Source organism: Rhinichthys klamathensis, unplaced genomic scaffold, assembly GCF_029890125.1.
Source record: "Rhinichthys klamathensis goyatoka isolate OS25496 unplaced genomic scaffold, OSU_Roscu_1.1 h1tg000334l_1, whole genome shotgun sequence".
Classification (NCBI taxonomy): domain Eukaryota; kingdom Metazoa; phylum Chordata; class Actinopteri; order Cypriniformes; family Leuciscidae; genus Rhinichthys; species Rhinichthys klamathensis.
In genome coordinates this window covers 252,062-279,252 of record NW_026606849.1, presented here as the reverse complement: position 1 = coordinate 279,252, position 27,191 = coordinate 252,062, and the positions used below count along the sequence as shown (strand labels likewise).

Genomic DNA, 27,191 nt, shown 5'->3' with positions numbered 1-27,191 from the left:
CTAAAGAGAAGCTCTCGGGAGCGTAAACGTCACATCATTTTGATTTTCGAGGCAAAGACGTCACATAAAAATCAGTCTACGGGTTTCCATAGGAAACCTAGGAAGTCATTTTTTTAGGTTTTGTTAAAGCTGTTCACACATTGGCAATAAAAAGTGATTAATACATGTACAGGTGAAACTCGAAAAAATATAATATGGTGCAAAAGTTCATTTATTTCAGTAATTCAACTTAAAAGGTGAAACTAATATATTATATAGACTCATTACATGCAAAGTGAGATATTTCAAGCCTTTATTTGTTATAATTTTGATGATTATGGCTTACAGCTTATTCAAAATTAGAATATTGTGAAAAGGTTTTCATAAGCTGTAAGCCATAATCATCACAATTATAACAAATAAAGGCTTGAAATATCTCACTTTGCATGTAATGAGTCTATATAATATATTGGTTTCACCTTTTAAGTTGAATTACTGAAATAAATGAACTTTTGCACGATATTCTAATCTTTCGAGTTTCACCTGTAAAATGCTTACATGTAGCCCCTTTAAAGCCATGAACTTTTCAAACTTTTGTTAGATTTAGTGAACTGTAAAGTCCCATACCTTGTAAAAAGACCACGGTTTCCCTCAAGCATATCTTATTGTGTTAATGTCTTGAAATTTATGTTTTTTTTTCCCTTTCAGCTTTAATGTATACAATTCCTCTTTTAATTAAACAAACAAAATGTTATGTAAGAATGGAGTGTAGACACAATTGAAGTGAAGCGTACTGCTGAAACGCAATCAGATTTACAAGGATTGGGATGGATGCTTCTGGTGAAGTACAGGAGATCTCCCGTAGCAGATCTAGACAGGCGGTGCTGGGGAGGAGGAGGAGGAGGAAAGGAAATCCTGAGTTGGACTAGGCCAGGAAGGACATATACACTCACCTAAAGGATTATTAGGAACACCTGTTCAATGTCTCATTAATGCAATTATCTAATCAACCAATCACATGGCAGTTGCTTCAATGCATTTAGGGGTGTGGTCCTGGTCAAGACAATCTCCTGAACTCCAAACTGAATGTCAGAATGGGAAAGAAAGGTGATTTAAGCAATTTTGAGCGTGGCATGTTTGTTGGTGCCAGACGGGCCGGTCTGAGTATTTCACAATCTGCTCAGTTACTGGGATTTCTAGGGTTTACAAAGAATGGTGTGAAAAGGGAAAAACATCCAGTATGCGGCAGTCCTGTGGGCGAAAATGCCTTGTTGATGCTAGAGGTCAGAGGAGAATGGCCAGACTGGTTCGAGCTGATAGAAGAGCAACTTTGACTGAAATAACCACTCGTTACAACCGAGGTATGCAGCAAAGCATTTGTGAAGCCACAACACGCACAACCTTGAGGCGGATGGGCTACAACAGCAGAAGACTCCACCGGGTACCACTCATCTCCACTACAAATAGGAAAAAGAGGCTACAATTTGCAAGAGCTCACCAAAATTGAACAGTTGAAGACTGGAAAAATGTTGCCTGGTCTGATGAGTCTCGATTTCTGTTGAGACATTCAGATGGTAGAGTCAGAATTTGGCGTAAACAGAATGAGAACATGGATCCATCATGCCTTGTTACCACTGTGCAGGCTGGTGGTGGTGGTGTAATGGTGTGGGGGATGTTTTCTTGGCACACTTTAGGCCCCTTAGTGCCAATTGGGCATCGTTTAAATGCCACGGCCCAGCTGAGCATTGTTTCTGACCATGTCCATCCCTTTATGGCCACCATGTACCCATCCTCTGATGGCTACTTCCAGCAGGATAATGCACCATGTCACAAAGCTCGAATCATTTCAAATTGGTTTCTTGAACATGACAATGAGTTCACTGTACTAAAATGGCCCCCACAGTCACTAGATCTCAACCCAATAGAGCATCTTTGGGGTTTGGTGGAATGGGAGCTTCGTGCCCTGGATGTGCATCCCACAAATCTCCATCAACTGCAAGATGCTATCCTATCAATTTGGGCCAACATTTCAAAAAAATGCTTTCAGCACCTTGTTAAATCAATGCCACGTAGAATTAAGGCAGTTCTGAAGGCGAAAGGGGGTCAAACACAGTATTAGTATGGTGTTCCTAATAATCCTTTAGGTGAGTGTATATATGGTTGCATAGATAGGAAAGTGAGATTGATTGGCTGTGCTGCCAGCTTAAAAGAACAAATCAGTAACCCGGAAGAGCGTTATGGCTGAACAATGCAAAAGTTTAATGCCAAATGGGTTATGGCAGGGGTGCACTGGGCCACAGTCCTGTAGAGTTTAGCTTCAGCCCTAATGTGATGCACCTGATCCAGCTTATCAAGTGTGTTGGAGCTGGGTTAGAGCTAAACTGTGGACTAAACAGGACTGTGGCCCTCCAGGAGTTGAGGTTGATGGTGCATAATAAGTTTAATAATGTTCTACAACTAACATTGCTTTAATGGAGTAATGTACATTAATTTGTCTACAATTGTTCTTTGCTGCCTTTATTACTCCCCTCCTGTCAAAATGACTGATGCTGCTTCTGCTTTTCTGTATTTAACAAGGCTGAAGCACCTGTTCTTTTGGCTTAATGGCTTGCAGGGAAATTCATTGCACTGTCAAAAAAATAACCCTTCTTAAATTGATTTAATATGCTTTCCCCTTTCTGACTAACAGTTGATGAATGGTAATCTACATAAAGTCCTTATAGTGCAAGTCCAGGGCTGTGTACAAAATCGGCCCTATATAGTGCACTATTTGAGGTGGACAGCCGTGGTGTCCGAATCCATAGTGGACCTTATCGAGTGCACTCATTCAATCCCATAACAGCGAGTTTACAACCGATGTAAAATCAACGGTTAGCTACTAAAGAACAGCCATGCACAGTGAATGTTCCAGTGAATGGAAATTTTATCAACATGTGCTCACTATGGAAATTAAAGACTCACGTTTATGGAGTCACAATGGAGCCTGAGCAGCATCTATGTATTTTGCAAAGCTAGGAGGTCAGGCTGAAAGGAAAAACCCGTAATTGGTAAACTTTGCCTCCAAATGCAAACCTGAGGAACTTTCTGTGTTCCAGGGTGAAGTTCAGCAGTATGTCAATCCCAGAATTGAGCGTCAACAGCCGTTCCTTGTTGCTGTCATAAAATTGGAGCAACCAACCCTTGTGCTCCGACTTCAATTGAAATGAGGTGGCCAGCACCAAAATGCTCTTCTTTAAGGTTCAAATAACCTAACAAGGCATATTCTGCAGAAGTCACCCAATGAGGTGAGAGAGCTGTTTCAAACCTGAATATGAGGGCTTTCAGATAAAAAAATATCTACGTCGCCAGTAAGCCTGTGGGATATGAGGGGCATATAATCATCCTGTCCCTTATTCTGCTACAGACCTCCCTGTACAGGACCCTGAAATATCAGGGTAAGCAGCAGAGAAGCCCGTCTCAAAACGGAATAATGCAGTCTGACTGGCACACCCTGTAACCCCGACAGTTGTGAGAACCAAGGCACAACTCCTGTGCTCGAGGGCATCATTGTGCAGAGCACGAATAGAAAAACTGCCGTTTAAAATGCACAGTTGGACTATTCTCGACCCGAAACACGTAATGGGAGAATGTACAATCTAACTCCATAATGAGGGGCCCAACATGCACCATTGGGGCCTAACCTGTTGTAACCATAATGCTGTAGTCGTGTGATCAAAGGCACAAATCCTGTTCTCTAAAAGGGTTACTCCACCCATTGTCAGGTCCGGGATTCGAACCCAGAGCGTGTTGCTGGAAACCCAAGGTTCGAACCATTGCTCTATGGGGCAGTGTGGACACAATTGGCAGATAATCACAAGAGGCAGGTTTAGAAGTAAAAAACAGATAGTCTTTACTTAGTATTCTTCTTGAGAATACACAAAGGATCCAGCATCAGTGCTGGGTTCAGCAAGGTACAAATCAACAGTGGATGATGCAGGCAAAAGAGCCCAATAACATAAAACAACGTTTACCAGAGAAGCTGGTCAAAAAGGTCTGAGCACAAGTCTTTCAGGGTAGACCAAACGGGAAACCGCATAGGCTAGGCAAGAGAACTTCAAGACTGAGCTAAGGTACAACAAATGCAAGTCTTTAAATATACACCTGTTAACAATTTAACAAGCTAGGCACAGGTGATTTCATTGAACCATAATGACCAGTGAATTAAGAGGAAGATGTGGAAGGTCTTGTGCTCTCGGTCTCCCTCTGCTGGACAGACCGTGGTGTGACACCCATTTTTTTAATCATTTACTCACCCTCATACCATCCTAGATGTATGTGACCCAGACAGCAACATAGTGTCGGCCCAGATCCGGCCCACATCTGGGCCGTGTGGAATCCACGTGTACAGTGGGCCGGATCTGGGCCGCACTATGTGTCTGTCTGGGTCCCATTTCTGTGTATTTGAAATTATTTATGTACATCCGAAAAAACAAAGTCACATTCCAGACAGCAACACAGTGTCGGCCCAAATCTGGTACACGTGGATTTCACACGGCCCGGATGTGGGCCGGATCTGGGCCGACACTATGCTGCTGTCTTGGAACTGACTTTTAGCCTAGACTTTAGGAAACTAAACAGGGAAAATCATCTTTTTTAAAGGGTAATACACTTACTTGCCACTTACAAAGAGAAATTTAAACCCTTCCAGGGTTGTGTTTTTCTCTCTCTCATTTCTTTCAAGAAAAGTACTTCTAAATAAAACAAACTCGACAATATGCCACCTATGCTCTCTTTTCCCCTGCTGCTAATGGATGACAGTAAGCTCCACCTCCCTACTGCCCCGCCCCCTCTGAATGAGGGCGAGAGCTTGGTTAGCCGCATTCTGCAACTGGGCCCGCCAGGGACAAAATTTCTGGGGTAGGAGTGACACATGAAACAACCAATGGATGCCCGTCCCACACCCCACGTCCTCCTTTCTCACTGTCTTCCTTTTAATTGTGTTGCATTGGTTGTATTCTGCTTTCATTGTAAAGTGGCTCTGTTTAGTAGTCAGTGGGTGCACCCTAGCGTCATTTTTCATTTTCATTTTATCGTCATTTTAGCCTTCATTACTCATGATTGTTCCCAAACTTGTTGAAGCTAATCAACAAATTGTGATTATACTTCTATACTTTGCCATCAAAAGGTCACAGGTTTGGGAAATTCATGACCAAAACATAGTATTTCTAGTGATTTGTCAGAAGTGTGTTATTCTGAATCATCAATCCGTGTTTCCTTTAGCTCCTTTAGCTGTTTGTACCCAGTTGTTTGTGCTCGTCTTGTTTTTTATTTGTTTTGCTGCTTTAGTTGAAGCATGAGTTTCTGTGGCTGTGTGCACTTTTTAGGTATGAACATAACATTGTGCATATTGTTATGGCGTTTTTTTTTTGTATGTTTGTTAAAGTTTTCATTCATTTAGGCCATACTATATCCACTAGCTTTTTAATCAGAAGTATCAAGACTTGGTAGATCTCGGCAAATCAATGCGTTTCAGCACTGAAGTTAAAGTAATTGAAAACCAAGTCCAGTTACTTTTGATAAACTTTCTTTTCTTTTTGTGTTTTTCAAAAACAATGTAAAACACATGATTTATGTATACATGATATAGACTTAATTGTATCCAGTTGTTGCTAATCTTAGCAGTTACCATTACTGAACGAGAAACAAGTAAATAAAATGAGAATTTTCTGGTTCCCCAGACAGCAATATAGTGTTGACCCAGATCCGGCCCACATCGTGTAGAATCCACGGATCTGGGCCGACACTATGTTGCAGTCTGGGTCCCATTTCTGTATATTATACTATTCAATTCAACAATAAGCCTCTCAAGACTGTTTGTCACAGTGATTTAAAGGTAAATGTATTAGCCTAATTGTAGGAAAAAAAATTAGACATTCGTATGAATAACGTTCTTGTAACTCCCGCCGGGTCTCAGGCCTGTGATTGTGGAGATCCCTCACTTTGCGGCTCTGAGAGGGAAAGAGAGGGAGCTGGTGATCTTACGCAGTGAAACTGGAGAGAGCTGGAAAGAGCATCACTGCGAGCACACAGAAGAAGAGCTCAACCAGATCCTCAACGGCATGGACGAGGGTGAGGAAAAAACACATGATCAATTACAACACAGACAGCAACATAGTGTCGGCCCGGATCCGGCGTGGAATCCACGTGTACCGAATGTGAGCCGGATCTGAGCCGACACTATGTTGCTGTCTGGGAAATTATAACCTCCCATTGCATTTGTTTCCACTATTGAATAAATATAAGAAATGGACAGATGGTGTACAGTATATCTAGGGATGGGACGATACACTTAAACTCACGATACGATGCACCTCGATATGCCAGGGTCACGATACGATACGTCACGATACGATATCAAAAAAGGAAAAAAAAGAAAAAAATATTACTGTATAACAACAACTTATTCATTTGCTTTGGCCGCCAAAGCAAATGTGTGTCCCGCCAAAGCCTTTTTTGATCGGCGAGTGATGTAGAATGAATTGACTGCTGCGCTTGACAGGGGCATAACGGAGAGAGAGAGAGCGAGAGAGAGAGAGAGAGAGAGAGAGAGAGAGAGAGCGCGAGAGAGAGAGAGAGAGAGAGAGAGAGAGAGAGAGAGAGAGAGAGAGAGAGAGAGCGAGAGAGAGCGAGAGAGAGAGAGAGAGAGCGAGAGAGAGAGAGAGAGCGAGAGAGAGAGAGAGAGAGAGAGAGAGAGAGAGAGAGAGAGAGAGAGAGAGAGAGAGAGAGAGAGAGAGAGAGAGAGAGAGAGAGAGAGAGAGCGAGAGAGAGAGAGCGCGAGAGAGAGAGCGAGAGAGAGAGAGAGAGCGAGAGAGAGAGAGAGAGAGAGCGCGAGAGAGAGAGCGAGAGAGAGCCCCGGCCGCGCGCGCGCACATCCCGTCTTCAAACAAAACGAGCGCTGTCTTGCTCTCTCTCCCTCGCGCATATTAATCTAAATCAATTGACACGATAGTAAAAGGTCGGAAGACCGCAGTTTCACGTGGAGCATTTGGAGATTTTTAGAGATTAGAAACTCTAGGCTTACTTAGACTCAAGAACATCTCAACACTAAATTATAAAGGCCGGTCTCATATAGACGCCTGTCTCAAATACAAGCCGGTGCAGTTCGACGATTTGGGAAAATAAAAGCCCGGGCTATTATTTGAAGTTTTACGGTATATATATACATTTGACTCCTTGGTCGGCTGTTTGGGGGCAAGGCAGTTGGTACTGATGCTAATATTTGTTAGCTCGCTGTAGACTGCAGTGTTGTTGTTGCAACATGCGCTGTCTTGACGTGATGACGTACCGCACCGTTCCCCGGATATAATTTTTTTTTTCATTTAGTTTTACCCTGCTTGATCAGCAGATGGTGCTGCCAGCCTGCCACCATAGACTGTATGTCTGCCCCATATACATACACATTACACACACACATATAATACACTAAATTATTTATATACTACGCAAATCATGCAGCAGTGCCATCTATCTTTATTTCGCGATCGATTTTTTTTCGACCTCGATGCGTTTCGTCACGTTTTGTATCGCGATATTTTGTCAAACGATATTTCGTCCCATCCCTAAGTATATCCATCTTAAATTTCAGGGCTGGACCCACCGGAAGAGTTGGAGAGGAAGCGCATCTGTCGCATTATCACTCGAGACTTTCCACAGTATTTTGCTGTGGTTTCACGGATTAAGCAGGACAGTAATCTCATTGGTCCAGAAGGTGGAGTTCTGAGCAGCACAGTGGTTCCTCAAGTACAGGCCGTCTTCCCGGAGGGAGCGCTCACTAAACGCATCCGCGTCGGCCTGCAGGTACACAACTGTTTTTACGGAGGAAAACATGGCATGTAGAATCAGTGCTTTACTGTGGAATTCAGTGCCGTCACAGTCACAATGTTGACATAGATTTGACCCGATAGCAATTAGGACTGGCACTTTACGTTCGAAAAGCGATTGCTAATCGATCGGACCAACCAACACAAGTATCGAAAGCGAAAATAGGGAATCGATTTTTACGGCCTTTTTTTTAAACCAAAAATGTGTTTTAGGTGGACAGATCAATACAGGACACAGAACATGTCGGATGTTGGAAAATAACACTGTCTTTTCTGTTAACCAGATGCTTTTTAATATTCGCTATTACTTCAATGCAAGTGAACAAGCGCGCCGTTATTTGTTGCTCAGTAACGTGTCTGTGTGTGTGTGTGTGTGTGTGTGTGTGTCTGTTTGTTCAAGTAAGCCAGAAATGCGCAGATTCTGTGCAATCCGCGGTAACGCTTTAGATTACAGCCCGGAAAGTACTGCGTAATTAAAGCGATTTTACAGCTTAACTTTTGGTAATTATAGTGTACCTATAACGTACTTACAATATAAGTATAAGGGAACAATATTTTAAGTTTTGGGAATAAAGGGGTAACAACCAGGATAATTATTTATACTGTAAGTATTATAGAACTAAGGGGTACTTATTCTACTATTATGAAACAACAATCTTACATTTGGGAGCAATTTAGCAAAAACATACACTGCGTAGCTACCTTTTTGAAATAATGGTGAACCAGTACATACTGTATAGGCTTTTTAAAAATTACAGGGTACATATCTATGCATTTATAATGTAATCTTTTTAACAAAATTGCACTGAAAACGAAAACTATTGCAACATTTGCTTAAATATTGGGGAAAGATACTCTTGTTTCATGTAGTGGTGCTTGTTACCCCCTTGTTCCATGTAGTTACAGGGTAAGTACAATAAAAATGCATACACACAATCTTATATCACTGACTCAGAAACCTTTATTTATTATACAAGCACCACTTACCCTGTAACCACATGAAACCAGATATATTTCCCAGTATTAAAAAAAAAAAATGTAATAGTCTTAGCTTTTCTTGCCTTGAAACATGTTAGCCCAAACTTAAACATCTGCACTTTTGCTATAAAAAAACCATAATTATTACAAAAAAGTACGCACTGTATGTTCGTGCTAAAATGCTCCCAAATGTAAGATTGTTAATAGTAGAATAAGTACCCCCTAGTTCTATAATACTTACAGAATACATTTTTTTTTAATTCTCCTGGTTGTTACCCCTTTATTCCCCAAACTTTACATATTGTTCCCTTATACTTACATGAAAGTACATTATAGGTACACTATAATTACCGTAAGTTACACTGTAAATTCCTCTTAATTACACAGTACTTTCCGGGCTGTAATCTAAAGCGTTACCTACGCTGTATTTAATGTATCATGAGGACGTATTTGCGCTAAATCCGCACAGATTTGTCTTACACAAACTTCCCAGCAAAGAAATTGAGTAAACATAGAAACACGCCAGATTGGCTCGTGATTCGACAGCGTTTCCCGCCAAAGTTAATTTGTACCCGCATTTGGCGAGTCGAGGGTGTTAATCTCAAACCCTGAATGTTGCGCTCCTGTTTGTCATTTTGCACGAAACTTCACGCCAATAAATCATCAGAAATATTGCTGACTTGTAAGCGCCTCTTTACGCTCGTCCTAATGCCTGTTAGGTGTCCGTGGATTTGCCTGTATTTGGTGTTGAAATTGGAAACGTCTTTAGACATGGAAAATCAATTTTACAGTCGATTCAATAAACACTTATGTCTCAAAAAATCGATTTTTTCACAAAAGTGACAGCCCTAATAGCAATGAGATGCTTTAAATGATTAATTTGCTCTTGTGATCATTTTATTAATTATTGCCTTTGCTACTTGGCCAGGCTCAACCCATGAGCGTTGATGTAGTGAGGAAGATATGGGGTAATAAAGCCATATTCAGCCCTATAGTCACTCTGGAACCACGGAGGAGGAAATTCCATAAACCCATAACCATGACCATCCCTGTCCCGAAGAGCTCTGCTGACTCGGGCCTCGGCGGCTTTGGAGGTGGAGATACTCCTACATTACGTCTGCTATGCAGCATCACAGGTGAGAAAGCACACGGGATACACTCAAACAAAACTCATTTCCACTTTCAATCCAACTTAATATACAGAGACAACCAGGGCTTTAAAACGGGGTCAAAAAATCAATCCGTTCACTCCGAGCAGAATCAATATTTTAAGGTTTCTGTTCTCGCGTTCCCTCTGAAACATTACCGTTCTGAAAATGGTTTGATTAGAAGAAAATACCAGTTAATTACACTATTTTTCGTTCTAGCTGTTGTTACATTGCTAGCAGCCTACATTGTAAAGTGTATCCCCATTTGAAGCACTGGTAATCTAGATTTGGTCATCTGAAAAAGTGTGATCCAATCCTATTTTACTTTGAAAAACCAGCGCAAAGGTAAAATGGATTACCTGATCCTGGAGAGCAAAACATGGGATTCCCAAATCTAGATAAATATGATCCAAAATAAAACTTTTTGAACAACTGGGCCTAAAAAAAAATTGTATTTCCTGATTAGTAGTGATTCTACACTAACCTGCAATTTGCTGGTTTCAAAACACACCATGCTGGATATTACCTGCCATTCATTTTCACTTAAATGTTAAGCTTTAACGGTTGGTGACATATTCTCGGAAAAACTCCTGAAATCCAAAAGCCAATGCCAGCGACTAACCTACGATGACTTGACAGCCTAGCGCGGACATTTCACTCACGTCGCATTTGCATAGGGCGAATTTAAATTCATGATTGGATCACTGCCAAAGTAAAATAATAAACAGAATGATATAATAACTTTATTAATCAGTGAAAGTTAATTTCAAAAAAAGCATATCTGTTCAAAACAATTAGAATTGATTTAAGTTTTGTTTATATTCCTGTTAAAATTTCATTTTGTTTTCATTCCTTGAACCGGTTCAGAACCCTGGAGACAACTATACAGTAAGTAAGCCATTCATAGGTTAAGTGTAATGTAACGGAGGCCAGCTAGTGAGAGCTGTGCATGTAAACCTCACTCGTCTGGCCTCAAGATGCGCACTAGCGACTAAGGCTACAGACTGCGGTCCTTAGCATCCTTGTTGGTGCCTGCCTCCCATGCTGGAGACGCCGGTTCAAATCCCGCTCGGAGTTGGTCGAGTACGACCGGTTACATTTGGTGCCGTGACTCGGGTGGGAGTGAGGTTTAGGGAGGGAGTGTAAGAGAAGCAAACTAGTGAAAGCTGTGCATGTAAACCTCACTCCCCTGATCTCAAGAGGCGCAATAGCGACTGAGGCTACAGACTGCGGTCTTTAGCGTCCTTGTTAGCGCGCCCGCCTCCCATGCCGGAGATGCAGGTTATAATCCCGCCTTGATTAGATTTGGTGCCATGACCCGGATGGGAGTGAGGTTTAGGGGGGTGAGTGTAACATGAGCAAGCTGTGCAAGTAAACCTCATTCGTCTGGCCTCAAGAGGCGCACTAGCGACTGAGGCTACAGACTGCGGTCTTTAGCATCCTCGTTAGCGCATCCACCGCCCATGCCGGAGACGCGGGTTCTAAACCCTGCTGGGAGTGGGTTGAGTAGGACCAGTTACATTTGGTGCCGTGACCCGGATGGGAGTGAGATTTAGGGTGTGAGTGTAATGGAGACCAGCTACTAAAGAGTGATGGTACACCAAACCTCACTCCCCTGGCCTCGCACGCTAGCGACTGAGGCAACAGACTGCGGTCTTTAGCATCCTTGTTAGCGTGCCCGCCTCCCATGCTGGAGATGCCGGTTCTAATCCCGCTCGGAGTGAGTGGAGTAGAACTGGAGAGGTTACAGTAACACGAGTGACATGAGTATTCTGCCCCCAATTAAACGCTAAGTTGCTAAGTTATTGTTCAGCATACTGAAGCCCCGCCTCTAGTGACATCTATTTAAAACTGCATTGCACTGTATTGGGCAGGAGAATTAAATAATTGACAAGGACAAGTGAACATGAACTTTCAAAATAAAAGACATTTGCTGTAGTCAACAACATTTTTGTATTTTGTAACCAAAACTGTTTCTTCCATGTATAGGTGGGACCACTCCTGCTCAATGGGAGGATATCACTGGGACTACACCATTAACATTCACCAATGACTCTGTGTCTTTTACCACAAATGTGTCTGCCAGGTAAATTCCCTAGAATCAACAGGAGAGTATATGTTTTGAATAATAAATATTCCCTTTGTAAAGCCCAAATATACTTCAGTGTTTACGCGTACGCTTGGGTGCGCTACCGCACATGTGACGCAAATTTAGTCTTCGCCAAATTTAGTCTACATACTCTGTACGCTTAGCTTGCACATGCCCCTTGAACTTTTTTTTGCACTAAATTGTTTTGTCCACACTGGCCCGGGACCGTTGATTTACACTCGAAAAAGAGGCTCAACAACAACAGACGCCTGCATTGATGAATGCTTGTGCGAGGGGTTAAGAAATTTGAAAGTTTAAAAAGTACAAAGACATTTTTATCAGTCATAACTTATGAAGAGAAATAATGCAGATACTTGACGAGGAGGAAACTATGCGTTCGACTGTCCGCATACGCTAGAGTTCGCGTAGAAACTGAAGTATACTTTGTGTAAATGGGCCAATCCTGGTTGAAGCTCACACATAAGTTAAGCATCCATATCTCCCATATTTTCCTCATCAGATTCTGGCTGATAGACTGCAGGCAAGTACAGGAGTCGGTGAACTTCGCCACTCAGGTGTATCGTGAGATCATCTGTGTACCTTACATGGCCAAATTCGTCATCTTTGCCAAAACCCATGACCCTATTGAGGCTCGATTGCGCTGTTTCTGTATGACTGATGATAAAATGGATAAAACTTTGGAACAGCAAGAGAACTTCACAGAAGTGGCACGTAGCCGAGATGTGGAGGTGAGTAATGGACAGGCCTTGCTCATACATATATGGAAAGCTAAGAGTTATGAGTGGGTTTTGCTGCAATGGATTCCTGTTAATATACTTCTATGCCGCCCAATCAGCTCTAGTTATAAAATAGAGTTTGATTTCTCTGCTCGCCTCCGCATCTGGAGGTATCACTTGCTTTGTGTTGCGTCTTTAGGCATTCTCTCTGTTGCGTCGTTTCTCTGAAAGAGGTTCTCAAGGCTTTAATAAAGCCATCAGTGCCTGATTTATTCTAAGATCCTACATCCTTAATGTATGCAAAAATGCATAACCGCATAAATGTAAACCCTATCAGAATTTGTAGTCTTAACTATTAATAATTGAGAAATATTTCCACTGTGGATCTGACATAATTGAATGGGTTGCATTCTAGGTATTAGAAGGAAAACCAATATATGCAGACTGCTTTGGAAACCTGGTCCCCCTAACAAAAAGTGGCCAGCATCATGTCTTCAGCTTCTATGCCTTTAAAGAGAACCGACTGGCTCTTTTCATCAAAGTAAGTCAACTATGCATTCATATATCTGAAGAATTATAAGAGGATCCATACTGCCATTTAACGGCACACTTGGCAAATCACTTGTAGATTCGAGACAACGCTCAAGAGCCTTGTGGGCGCTTGTCCTTCACAAAAGAGCCCAGATCTTATAGGACTTTGACCCATGGTGCAATATGCAATCTGAACATCAGCCTGCCAGCTTACTCAAAGGTAAGTCCATGCAATATGCTACAAAATGCAATGTCCGAAAAAAAATAATCATTTTTATGTTGTCCGCTTCTATGGCAGGTTTGCATGCATTCTTACATTTAATTTGTTGCCATGAAATGATTGCTTTATACCACAATATCTGCATAGGTTTACAGTTGAAGAAACACTCAATTTAATGAGTCAATTACACAACTTATTGCTGTGGATATTTGGAAAGCCTCATTTTACAGCCATCTTTTCCTTCTATTTGTTTCCCTTTTTAAAAACATTTTTGAATCAACAGCTGATAAATGCTTTTATGCATTTCTGTTGCACCTAACGCCTCGCTGGCTGGCTCAGACATGTTCTGTTGCTCTGATAACTGCTTAGCCTGCTCTTTCTGTCCCCTTCTGTCTTTCCTCTACCTCTGTCCATCTCTCGTCCTCTTTTGCTGCTTCTTGCTCCTCAAAGGAATCAGATTCAGAACAAGATCCTGATGAGGAGGTAACTGCGATTTTGCACTTTAATTAACAAAAGATCCTTTGCTTTCCTCCATTATCACAGTTCGAAACTCTGTCCAGTCCCACTGGGTTAAATTATTATTGTTAATATTATTACAGAGATGAGTTGTTGTGTGAACAGTAATAATGAGAATATGTGTTTCAAAACCCTTAGAATTTCATGAATGGCCCCATAGATGTATTTTTTTGTTGTTTATTTGTTTGTTTGTTTGTTTGTTTTAGAAGCCATTTATGCAGGAAATACAGATCATTTCAAAGGGTTTACACATACTTTCTCATAACTGTATATTGTTTGGTGAGCCAGCTGTGATAGCTGTATCAAATGATGTGGGGTCAAATAGCTTGAAGAAAGAAAGTAAATTAGCAATTTTAAGCAAAAAATATGGATGTCTGTTCATTCAGTACATGTATACGATTGAATTTTCTTCACCTTTTTTCCTTTACAGACGAGCCGAACACTTGAGAAATGTAAGATATCGAGTTAAATTAATTAAAATATTTTGTGTTATACCAGACACTTTTCCATTGAACTTACTAACTGAGAATGTCACCACTGTAAAATAACTTACAAAGCATGATTTTAACATTCTATAAAATAACCTTGTGTCTGAGTGAGTTAACTATTGATGTATTAGGGATGTAACGGTACACAAAAATTACAGTCCCATTTATTGCGGTCCCATTCCAATCCGTTCTGTCCATTTGACACGTATGTGCGTGTGTAGGCGCTCGTTCATTGAAGTCTGGTTAACATAGACTTGCTTGCTGTCAGGACAATCCTTTATGTGAAATGGAGATATTTGCGTGAATCTGTAACATTTACAGGTAAGTATAGAATTATAAGATGTAAAACAACAAGCCATGTTGCTTTATGATTTAGTTTGAAGCGCAAACCGGAGTTTTAAATTAAGTTTCGTAGATAAAGAAGTTCCGCACGTGCAGCGATTAAAACACTATTTCAAACCGAAAGAACCATATCGAACTTTTTTTGTACCGTTACACTCCTAGTATAAATATATTAATGTTTTATTCTGATTAGTTTATAAATCTTGATAGAAAAAAACGTTTTTGAATGTCTCTTAATCTCTGCACATAATGTGAATTTCATTCATACTGTGGTGATGTTTGTTTTCAACTGTTTTAGATCCCTACTCCCTTCATTAAACACAATAACAATCTGCAAAGCAAATTATGATTCCCATCCAAATCTGTAGTAGTAATCACTCTCCTTAGTACCTTTTTTTGGTGCCCCTGCATTTTTACACATAAACAAAGTGTACTTGTAAGCCAGCCCAGTAAGAGGATTCCCTCTCTTTATCTATGAATGTACAAAACATTAATAATATAAACCTGTGATTAAACTAGTCATTGCCCTTTTTTTGTAGATATGTGGCTTCATCAGTTGGATATTAACATTGCATAGTTTGCTTACTATTGCTTAATATTTTAAATCACCACACTATGTAATGTAACCTTTAAGTATAGTTCTTACATTAAGCTAATATTCAGGTATAAGTACTGTATGAATTTGAATCCAAATCTATTACTACATCAAACTTACTACACACTAACAAGTTTACCAAATTTACCAAGAAATTAACATTTGAATGCTATCTTGTGTGTATGTTTTTTTTCAGTATTGATCTTTGTTTAACATTGTTTACATTGCCACTACTAATATTAAAAACAATTATTTCAATATTTTACTTTAAGTTTACTGTCTGAAAACGTGTGCAAAAACCAAGCAGCTTGTCACTGGGGCAGTACCCTTTAAAGGACAACTTTGTACCTAATCTACTCATCAAAGGTGCATTTTAGTGCCTTAGAGTTTAGTACCCTTTACTATGAACTTTTATGGGCAAATAAGGAACAAAGATGTCCCTTTAAGGACACTGCCTCCATGACATGAGCACATTTCTTTCAGAGAGTGTATGTTTTTTTTTTCAAATGCCTTTATTTTCACATCCTAAAAACACCTTGATGAATTTCAGTTTTAGTTGCATATCACTGGCTTTCTTTATAAAAAATCATTAAAGACTTGTTTTTGATGAGTTCATTTTTATTGAGTTCTCTCCTGAATTCTCTCTTTCTCTCTTTTTTGTTTTTTCTTCTGTAGACATGGGTTATAAATATTGAGCAATGTCTACTTTGTGTTACTGTTTTTCACTATATGTCCCAGTGTTTGGGTTGGCTTATTTTTGTCTCCCTTTTAAATATCACTTTAGTTTGTCTTTTTGTTTGTGTAAGTGCGCTGTTGAACCAAATGTGGATAAACAAGTTTCCTGCTTATTCTTCCATTGTCTTTAAGATTTGGTTAGTATTTGCTTTGCAGTTGTTATTCCCCCATAAGTCCAGTAGACTCTCCACTCATCCTCCCATACTCCACTTACCTTTTTTGTCATCTTTATGCCTTCTGGTCCTTGAAGCTCTGAATTGATCCCTTATGTCCTTTTCCAATCTCTGTCCCTTTAATTTAAATTTTGGTTAATTTGCTCCTTAAATGTCATCCAAATGGAAGATGATGAAGACACTGAAACGTCATTCCTGAAAACACACTTGATCCGAGACTCCCCTGCACTTGCAAGTCCAGATTTACTCTCTGAAGTGTCAGAGATGAAACAAGACCTTATCAAAATGACTGCTATTCTGACCACTGATTCCTCAGAGAAAGCGGGTCCTATGAAAGGGGATTATTTAGATAAGGGGGTGGAGGAGGTGTCAGCAGAGCCTTTTGAGATAATGGAAAAGGTCAAAGAGGATTTGGAGAAAGTTAGTGAAATTCTGAGAAGTGGAACATTTGACAAGGAAGAGTCAGCAAAAACAGAGAGTCGTCCATATAGGAAGGATGAGGGGTGGGTTCTCCTGACAGAAAGTGAAATTGAAGAGGCCAAAATGATGGCTTCCTTTGAATCTCAAGAATCGCTTCTAAAGGAAGTTAGAGTCAACAGAGGATCACAGAGACCAAAGGGTGCTAGGGACCGGTCTGGCATGGACACTGTTTCCACTGGTGAAGTTAAGGAATACTTATTGGATGTGCCTGGAACATTTATGCCTGCATCTCAAGAGACTCCATCACAGCAACGGTTCACTGAGGTTGTTCTGCGCAGAGGTGGTCGAAAAATAGTCCCTACAGTGGCAAAAGACACTAAAGCCCATACAACAGAAGTAAAAAAGCCATTAAGGAGGAAAGGGCCTCAAGGACACACAGAAGAAACCCAATCAATGAGCACAAAAGAAAGTAACGTTAGGAAGAGCACAGAGAAGTCTTCCGAAGGGGATGCCTTACTACCTGTACCTGGAGACCAAAAAAAGTCTCCTGTATCACCAGTGGTTGAGGAGACACCAATTGGTTCGATTAAAGAGAAAGTTAAGGCTCTTCAAAAGAAAGTAGAGGAAGAACAAAAAGGTCATAAAAAACAGACAGGCCAAAAACCTCCATATAAAGCAACAGAAGGCCAAGCATCTTCTGTTGTCAAAGACCAGAAAGCATCAGGCCTGAAAAAACAAACATCTTCACCCCAGAAACAGTCTCCTTCTAGGTCATCAAAGCCTGAGCCTGGAAGTCTAGAAGAAACCATGTCTGTAAGAGAACTAATGAGAGCATTTCAAACTGGCCAAGACCCCTCAAAAAGAAAGTCTGGGCTCTTTGAGCACAAAGGATCTTCCAAAACAGAACACACAACAGTGAGTAAACCCGAGGCTATACTCACAAAGTCGCAATGTCTTCCCCGAGCACCCTCACAAGAAGAAGGGTCTCCTGATGTTTTAAAGTCTGAAGATCACCATGAAGAAAAAGAACTCATAATTACTCCACATATAAAACACTCTAAAGACTTTGAAGAAGATACAAAAGCAAGGCAAAAGAGTGGCAAGGGTGTGGTTTCTGGAAAAGAGTATGCAGTTCCCCCCACTCACTCAAGCGTGACAACAACTATTGCTCAAAATTTGTCAAAACATGGCAGAGATATTTTGTCTGATAATGGTACAGAGAACAGTGCATTTGATGACAGCTCTGACAGCATTAAACATGAAGCATTGGTCGACTCACCCAATGCTAGTCTTGCTGAAGTGGAAGCCCCATTGAGTTCTGAGGAAAGTTACAAACATGAGGGCCTGGCTGAGACTCCAGAAACAAGCCCTGAGGGCCTCTCATTATCACCAAAAAAACCAGCTCAGTCTATACTTGCAAAGTCCTCAAAATCAGTAGCAGTCACCCCTAAGGTTTCCTTTTCTACTGAGATGAAGGCAACTAATGAACAGGCATCTGAGGCTACAATTCATCATCCAACACTAAGCAAAGAAGTGGATGAGCCAACAAAAAGTGAGTCCATGTCTATTCCTCATAGGAACAGGGGGGTGAACTTTGGGGATGAAAAGACTTCTGTTGATAAGGACATTGTTTCTGTGTCATCCAAGCCACCTAAATCTCGAAAATTGACTAAAAGAGCATCTGAAACACTAGAGAGTTTTTTGAGCGATGAGGAATCCTTTGATGATCAACCAACACCAACCTCTTCTGACTTTCTGGCCTCAAGGGCAGCTACACAGGATCATGGTGGTTTAGTGCTGCCTCTTAGACACCAAGATTCAGAGACCCTTAGTCCAGTAGCTGATGACTCTTTTACCATTAGCCACAAAGACTCTTTAGAAGGTAGTCCCGTGATGGAAGACAACTCTTCCCATAGAACCCCAGACTCTATTGAGCCTAGTCCAACAAATGAATCCCCATGCTGTGACTCTTTAGAAAACAGCCCCGTAGAGATGAAAACCAACCTGACTTTTCCACCTACAGTAGAACAACCCAGTGTGACCACAGGCCCCTTGACATCCTCCAAAGCCCCTGAAATCCTCCCAGAGAGTTTGCGTAGTAGATTGCTCAAAGAACAGGAGGGTAATGCAGACGATGACAGTTGTGAGCAGACGTCCCTGATGACAAGTTCGGGTAAGAGTCCTCTCTCCCCTGACACACCAAGTTCTGAAGAGGTAAGTTATGAGGTCAATCCCAAAACCCCAGACCCCATGGTCCTGATTGTTCCCTTTAAGCCATCCGTAATCCCAGAGGAGACAGTAGAAGATGATGAGTTGAAGTGTGGCCTGACACAGAGGAAAATTACTCCAGAGGAAGAGATGTTTAAAATGGCTGCCAAAATAAAAACATTTGATGAAATGGAACAAGATGAAAAAGACAAAAAGGACAATAGAAAAGATAGTGAATCTTCTCAGACATTGGTATCGTCTGATGCAGGAGATGAGAGCATCAAACTGTTTGCGCTTACATCCAAATATGAAACATCCTCTGTGGATGATGTTGGGTTTACTGAACTCAACCAAGCATCAGAGATAGCACGGTCTGTTGAACCAATCATTAAAGTACAACCTCCCTCTCCTTTTCCAGCAGGTATACGTAAGAGCCCCCAAACATCTGAGGACATTCAACATACCATGGCCCACAGTGCAGCATCTTCAGCTGAATCAGCAATGAGGAGACCTCAGTCTGTCTCAGAAAAGCATAACATAAAACCACACCTTCAGGAATCTCATAGTGAGAAATTTGAGGACAAAGAATATGTTGATTCAGAATTAGTACAGTTAAATAAAACTGCCTCTAACAGCAACAATCTGGCTGAAAATATAACTGATGAACAAAAAGAGCAAAGTTTAAAAAGATCTAAAGGAAATCAAGAAACTTACAGTGATGAAATGCAGAACGAGGCAGCCAATTACCAAAATGTTGATTACATATTGCCTAGTCAGGAAGAGTCTAATGTAACAGATGAGATTAAAGGTGATTACATGAGGCATACAGGCACATCTTATGTTGATATTTGTAGTGGCAGCCTAGATATTGATTCTATTCCAATTATTATTGGACAAACAAGAGAAACATTTAAACCAGAAATATGTATTTATGATGACACAGAGGAAGATGATGCTGAGGAGGAACCTCCTAAGACTGAATCTAGAGGAGTTACAGCAAAAGCAGAGACAGACGCCTGGAATTCAGTGCGAGAAGATGATGATGCATTTGCAGCAAGAGTCAAAGAGGAAGAGCAAAAGGTCTTGGGTCTGGTTGTAGATCGGCCTTCCCAAGGAGCGACTCCAGACACAACACCAGCAAGGACACCAACTGAGGAGGGTACACCAACAAGTGAACAAAATCCTTTCCTCTTCCAAGAGGGAAAACTTTTTGAGATGACAAGAAGTGGTGCGATAGACATGACAAAAAGGAGTTACGAGGAGGAAGGCTTTGCATTTTACCAAATAGAGCAACCCATTGAAGAAGGCATAGCTGAAGAAGGAGAGAGTGGACCTGGTAGAGCATCCAGTGATGCTGAAAATGAGGTTGGTTGTAACCTCTCTTTGCAGATAAAACCAGAGGAGGATAATAACCTTTCTAATGAGCCTGCAGATTTATCTGTACATTCTCCTACTGAGGTTAATCTGGCTGCAGCTACAAAGTCAGATGTTATAAACTCTAAAACCTCAACCAAAACCTCAGAGAAGGACCAAACAATGCCAGAAACAGCAGAGATTAAATCAGACAAAGTAATGAGTGAGGGACATTTAATATCTGATCCTGCTTACTCTGATATGGTCATAGTCAATGTTCAGACAGCAGTGTCAACTATTACCAGATCAGTTCATTCCCAACAGAACCAAGAGTTCTCAGATTCCCCCCCAGATGATCAGCACTCAGTTATAGAACAAACCAAAATCCCAGAAAAGACAGAATCTAAAAGTAAACTTGCCTCTAAAAGTTACACTGCAGCCTCTCTATCATCTAAGACTAGAAAAGATATGCCCACCTCTAAAGAGGAGGAGAAACCAAAATCCCGTATCCCTGTTAAGGCCAGCTCCCTCAGGTCTGAATGTGTAGAACTTTCCAAGGATAAGAAGTCGAAGTTGCCCGTAAAACCTCAAACAAGGAGAAAATCGGACACAGAGACAGGCTCATCCATAACCTCCAGTTTAACAAAGTCTTCCAAAGCCAAGAGCTTCTGTGAAAGCGATTCCACCAAGAAACCAGCCAAAAAGGACCAGAGACGTTCAACAAGCACTGACCTATCCAGCACAACTAAGACACTTCCTTCAAGACTACCAGTCAGGGGAAAGCCTGGTCAGCCAATTCAATCTTCCACACCAGCAAAGCAAAAAAAGGCCCTGCCCACTGACACAAGCAAACAGTCTGTTGCATTTTTCGAAGAGATTAGCCATGAGGCAGCTAAGGTAGTGGAGAGTTTGGCTCAGGCAGAGAAAGACAAACAGGGGGCTGCTTCCTTATCTGATGATGAAAGCAGCACCATCGATGCCTCAGTAATAGAGAGTGAACCTTTTCTTGACATGCAAATGCCTTTCCCTGAGGATTCCTTGGTCATTAGGCCCAGATGGGACAACCCTGTTGAGACGCAGATGGAACGAATCCCTGCTGATAAAGTCCGAAGTCAAGGTATCCCCCATCTCTTGGGGCCCATTATCTCTTTCTCATCTGCCTCAGCACCTCAGTGATGAAAGTGCTGCTTCTCTGTCTTGTAACTAATGCTTCTCTTTGTGGTGCTTCTTTGATGTTTGGGCTATGTTTGTGACTGTCTCTTTTCCTTTTATCTGACATAAGTCTCAAGATTTACATAAAACCAGTTGCAGTGTTGAGTATTTATGTAATGTTTTTTTGCCAGTATATTCACTGACTGCATTTAGGTCTATGACAAAATTAATACAATTTAAAACATCAGTTTTGAGGTGCAGTTGATATTACAATTTGTATAATGTTCACAAATCCTGGGACAGTTATTCATAGTATTCATTCATGATTGATATTTTACCTTGTCTTTGCACATGGATTGAAACTAATCTGATAATGGTTTCTGTAGTATATTTGCGTAGAAATGTTGATTTAATAATAGATAATTAAATATATAAGTATAATTTTTTTACATGAGAAAGCCAGTGACCTTATTTAACTTAGTGTTGTAAACAATTATTTGTAATGACTTCCAGTATTAGATTGTTGTGCTTATATGTCTTTTGCTGCTTTGCTGGAATTTGCAGTAGATCCACAGGATGAGGCGGACAGGAAAGAAGGGCGTCTGGCTGTAATAGCAGACCACCTTGGTTTCAGCTGGTCAGGTAAGCTGCTAACCTCTATAGCAATGGTTCCCTAACTGGGTGCCGCAGAGCACTTATTGCTGCGATGAGTGCTACTTACAGAACCGTTGTCATTACATTAATTCAGTTAACTGTTACTGTGACAGAGCTAGACAGAAAATGTACATTTAAACTACAGAGCTAGACAGAAAATGTACATTTAAACTACAAAGAGGCTTCTTGTTTTTTTTTATTATTTGGGAACCTCTGCTCTATACAGACATTTTTGAAATGTCATTATAAGGTACAGTACTTGGTTAAAATGGTAGAATTATTTATGGAGTTGGGATACATTCATGTAATGGTTGCATTTATTTGCAATAGTTGTCATGCCTAGTTTTTTATTATTGTAAACCTTATCTTATTTCAACACATATTGCATTGCAGTCATAAGGGCACTTTTGTTTCATATGGATACTTTGTTGTCCTGAATTAAATGTATGACTCATTACCGATGTGATTTTATTCAAACAGAATTGGCTCAAGAGCTCGAATTCAGTGAGAAACAGATCAATCAAATAAGAAATGAGAATCCAAATTCTCTACAAGACCAAAGCCATGCACTCATAAGGCTATGGAAAGAAAGAGAGGGCAAAAATGCTACAGGTAAGATCTGCTGATAATGTGTTTTCCTTTAGTTTGAATGAATTTGCATTGGTCTGTTCACCGGATATACTAAGCACTATTAAATCAAAGATCAGTACACTTTAAATAATTATTTCAGCATTACCCCTCAGCCACCACCAATGTCACTAATGACAAATCCAGCATTGTTGGTCACCAGCATAAGGTATGTTTTGAATGCTGAAATTCATGCTGGTTTATGCTGGATTATTCAGCAGGGGTGCAGCATCCTTTGGAATCACCTTTTTTTTGTAATTTTCTTCAGCACCATTTGCTTAAAGGCAGAAATTCATCTAAATCTTCAATTACAATAGAAAACTTGGCATCATGGAACACTTTTTTGGGTAAACAAAATTCCACAATTGAGCAATTACATTAGAAAAAACAGTGTCCAAAACAGAGTTGTTGCCAAGAATTTGTGATGAACATGGACAATTCTAAACTGCAATCCTTATTGACGTCTTGAACTACAGAGAGTCTGCAATTAAAAAGGAAATGCGACATGGCCAGTGTAAAAACAAGATCCAAACCACAGCGGCAAAAATTATACTTACAGTACTATCTCAGAAGACATGTTTCCCCTTTTTTTGGGAATACCTTAATGCCGTCTTGGTGCAAAATGACAAATCTGCTCTGAAATGATCACCCGAAACCATTGGATAACCATTATATTCATCCACGCTGAAGAGCAGTGCCAAAACACAACTGATGTAAAATAAATACTATTTATATAAAAATATATATATAAAAAAGTAACATGCAACTTTGCTTACATTTCATGGAAAAAGAGATACCAAAGTTCTGCAGTGCAGCTTTAATTATCTTCCCTTCCTTTTTGGCACATTACTTGCCATTGTTGTAAATTGATTGATTAAATGAGGAAATGCGTGCTATGAAATTTTAGTGATCAGGCATATAATTTTCGGTAAAAAATCTGTGAGTAGTGTAGTGTAGTGATGCTCGTTACATGCACACTACAAATTATGACATTATGACATCACTCACTCAGAAGGGGATCATTCACATTGTACATATCTAGTTGTGTGTTGCATTTTGTTTGACAAAAGTATCACTAACACCTCTCCACTTAACAGCAGAGAACACTTTGATGAAGACACTTACAAAAATAAATCGAATGGACATTGTGCATCTCATTGAAACAAAAATCATCCAGTCCAGTCAAGACCAGTCATCACACACCTATGCAGAAATTGAGCAAACCATATCATTGGATCATAGTGAAGGTATGTATGATGACAATATCTTGAAGCATAGGTTTGTGTTTATTTGATTATAAAATATTCTTATTCCTCTTTTTACAGAAGATGATGATTCACTGCATTACTTTTGCAATGGTTTTACAACTGTACAACAGAATCTATATTGGCCTTTGCAGGTTTTTCAGCGCTACAGGAGGACATGGACAGCCCCAGACCGGGCCGGCGAACAGAGGTCACTCAAAGAGGGTCAGAACTTGGGCCTCTGGTGGCATCTGTTGAGGATCTCTCCTGCAATCTGTCTTCCCTCAATGATTCACAGAAAGAGAGGTTGTTGATAGACAAGGAAATGGGTTCAGAGTAAGTTCATTCTCTTCCTGTCCTATACAATTGAAAATGTATTAAAAGTATATTAAGTAATTTAAATTTGATTCTGTATTTGTCAGGGTGGTCGGAGCCTCAACACATAGTGGTTTTGATATGGCTGGACTGCGGCAACAATTCCCAGGCACTATCAAACAAGTAAGTCCTCTCTTTACCCTATACAAAACTGTTCCCTGGAGACTACAGTCTCACGTTTATGACACAGTTTACAAAGGTGGTACTATTCCCAACGAACCATCAAGCAATATACATGAAACTGTGGATGATCCTCTCCAAGAGTTAGGAGCAACTGGGGGTCAGTTTATCCCAGTCTCCACCCAACAGGATGATGATGAACAGAATGTTCCACCCATAAATTCAATGGAAAGGTACAAACTGAGTCAGAGACAATCAACCCTGTCAGATTTTGGGCACACACTCTTGGAATCAGAGAATGTCGAACCAGATTTCAGTGAGTTGAATGTGGAACTCAAGCAAGATTCTGAAGATTATATTACCTCACATGTCTCCAGTACAATTCATTCCTTTACATCTCCATCAAGTGAAACGTCGGAATCTATATCTACATCACCAATTAAATATGAGGCTACACTTACAAAGAAACCAAGTCAAAGTGAGGAGTATATAAAGCGCCACGTTGAGGAAGTTTCTGACAGATTCTATAGAACCCTTTTTGGTGAAAGTTACGTTTCTCTCCAAAAGAGTGCAATTGCAAAGACCCATAAGTCCCCTGAAAACGACATTTCTTCTGTGGAGGAAGTGAATTGTAGAGAGTCTGAAGAGTCTTCAGATGTTTCCAAAAATATTGATGTCAACCAATCAATCAGCTTCACAGAATTGTCTACTGAAGGAGTACAAGGCTTAGCTCAAACAATCTCCAGTCCTCAACAACAACTTAGCATGTCTGCTGCACTCGAAAGTGGCATTACAGAGAAGATTACCACCCCTACACTTAACCAAATGTCACTTGATTCAGTAACTGAGCAGCCACAAATATTATCACTTCCAATAACTGATTCTGGTTCTTCAGAAGCAAGAGTTGAAATAACCATACCAAATACTCTAACCAAACAAACCGATGCTAAATTCACAAACACTAAATATACCATCTCTAGCTCAGTAGAATTTGTGACGTATAGACCTCTTACACCGGTGTCTTTAACATCCCAAGTTGAGCTAAGATCACCGGAGTTTGAGTATATTGACAACTTTGGAATGACTTCATCTGAAAATAGATCATCATCGCCAGAATCAGTGGTCTCCTTGCCTTTAGACTCACCAATACCATTTGATTATAGACCATCTTCACCAGACTCCTGCATATTAATGGCGGAATTAAGAGTTTCTTCACCTGAATCTGTAACTTCACTGAATGACTGCACTCTTCTCTCTGTTGACTCTCCATTGCCTGATTTTAGGCCAGCTACACCTTTGCCAACTGCTTTTGAAAATGATACACCTGAATTTACAATAAATGTTGAAGAATACAAAACATTCCCTGCACCCGGTGAAAAAATGGTCCCTCTTGCAGGATTTACAGAAGATATACCAGGAGCATCTTATTTGCTGGTGACGGATGACACAGAAAGACCAATTTCACCTGGTTCTGCAATTTTCTACCGATCATTATCGCCTGAATCAAATAGATCTTGGTCTCCTGTGTCCATCAGTTCTGACATTTCAGATAGGGAACTATCCACAGAAATGCGTTTTGAAAGCCATACTCCATCTCCTTATTTATTCTTGACTGAAAAAAGACCATCATCTCCAGAATCAACAGCATCTGTAAATGAATATAGAGTACTATCCCCTGATTCCCCAACACCTTGTTTTGCAACAGACGTGCAAAATGACTCTTCAGCACTCATGGCAGGATATAGATCACCATCATCTCAGTCTGAAGTTTCAGACATAGACTGTGATCTGATATCTGTAGAGTGTCTTGTTGGAAGTCGACCATCATCCCCTGAATCAACTGTATCTTTTAATAAACAGAGATGCCTCTCTCCTGATTCTCCTCTTCCCAGCTTTACTCAAACAGTGTTGGAATGTTTCATACCTGCAGAAGTGTATAGATCTGATTCAGATGAGTCAGGCCTCTCAGACAATGAAAACAAAAAAGTATCAGAAGTACAACCTGAAACCCGACTATCATCTCCTGAATCATTTACATCAATAAATGAACACAGACCCCTTTCACCTGATTCACCTGTACCTGTATATAGAACCACATTGCACTTTAATTTCAACACATTTCAGAGCCTTAGAGACTCATCTCCTGAATTAGAACCATCTGATATTGAATATTCGCAGTGTGAGCCCTTGCTTTGCGAACCAAGATCAGAATCCCCAGAATCTTTCATTTTAGAGCCTGAAGATGTTCCTTTGTCCAAGGTTATAGTAGAAAGTGTTACTTTTGATGGTGAGCCAATAGAGGAATCATACTCTCAAAAAATATTAGCTATTGAGCCCACTGAATCACTATACAATGAGGAACAAAGCATGAGTGAATTGCCAAAACCACAGTATACTGTTATGTCCAAAGCTATGTTTAGTAATCGTATTGCTAAGATATTTGATCCACACTACAAGGGCAAGACATTCTGCTCCAAGTTTGTTTCAGGAGATGTTATGGCTAAGTCAATAGCTTCGGCTGTTGGAAAAGCTGAAGTTTTACATGATCCACAAGAAATATATCCATCTTCTAAAGAATCCAAAATTTATGATTCTTTTAAACAAAACCCATCTGTCAAGTGTACAGTGAATAATCAGGATTTACCTCA

At 40.4% G+C, this 27,191-nt stretch overlaps 2 protein-coding genes across 12 annotated transcripts in view; one reads left to right on the top strand and one right to left on the bottom strand.

Moving 5' to 3' along the window:
* The window catches only part of camk2d1 (calcium/calmodulin-dependent protein kinase (CaM kinase) II delta 1), a 381,234-nt gene that overhangs the window by 232,336 nt on the left and 121,707 nt on the right, over window positions 1-27,191 (bottom strand). The window lies entirely within an intron of this gene.
* Window positions 1-27,191, top strand: part of ank2b (ankyrin 2b, neuronal) — a 287,922-nt gene that overhangs the window by 236,996 nt on the left and 23,735 nt on the right. For all 6 annotated transcript variants that reach the window (XM_056272303.1, XM_056272304.1, XM_056272305.1 and 3 more), the window contains 16 exons: window positions 4,777-4,875; window positions 5,933-6,087; window positions 7,604-7,815; window positions 9,745-9,952; window positions 11,954-12,050; window positions 12,574-12,802; window positions 13,206-13,331; window positions 13,419-13,541; window positions 13,992-14,024; window positions 14,488-14,509; window positions 16,560-21,488; window positions 22,088-22,165; window positions 22,658-22,789; window positions 23,902-24,051; window positions 24,204-24,384; window positions 24,471-24,546. In XM_056272303.1, the coding sequence (XP_056128278.1) occupies window positions 4,777-4,875; window positions 5,933-6,087; window positions 7,604-7,815; window positions 9,745-9,952; window positions 11,954-12,050; window positions 12,574-12,802; window positions 13,206-13,331; window positions 13,419-13,541; window positions 13,992-14,024; window positions 14,488-14,509; window positions 16,560-21,488; window positions 22,088-22,165; window positions 22,658-22,789; window positions 23,902-24,051; window positions 24,204-24,384; window positions 24,471-24,546 (6,850 nt within the window). The remainder of the gene's footprint in view (window positions 1-4,776; window positions 4,876-5,932; window positions 6,088-7,603; window positions 7,816-9,744; window positions 9,953-11,953; window positions 12,051-12,573; window positions 12,803-13,205; window positions 13,332-13,418; window positions 13,542-13,991; window positions 14,025-14,487; window positions 14,510-16,559; window positions 21,489-22,087; window positions 22,166-22,657; window positions 22,790-23,901; window positions 24,052-24,203; window positions 24,385-24,470; window positions 24,547-27,191) is intronic.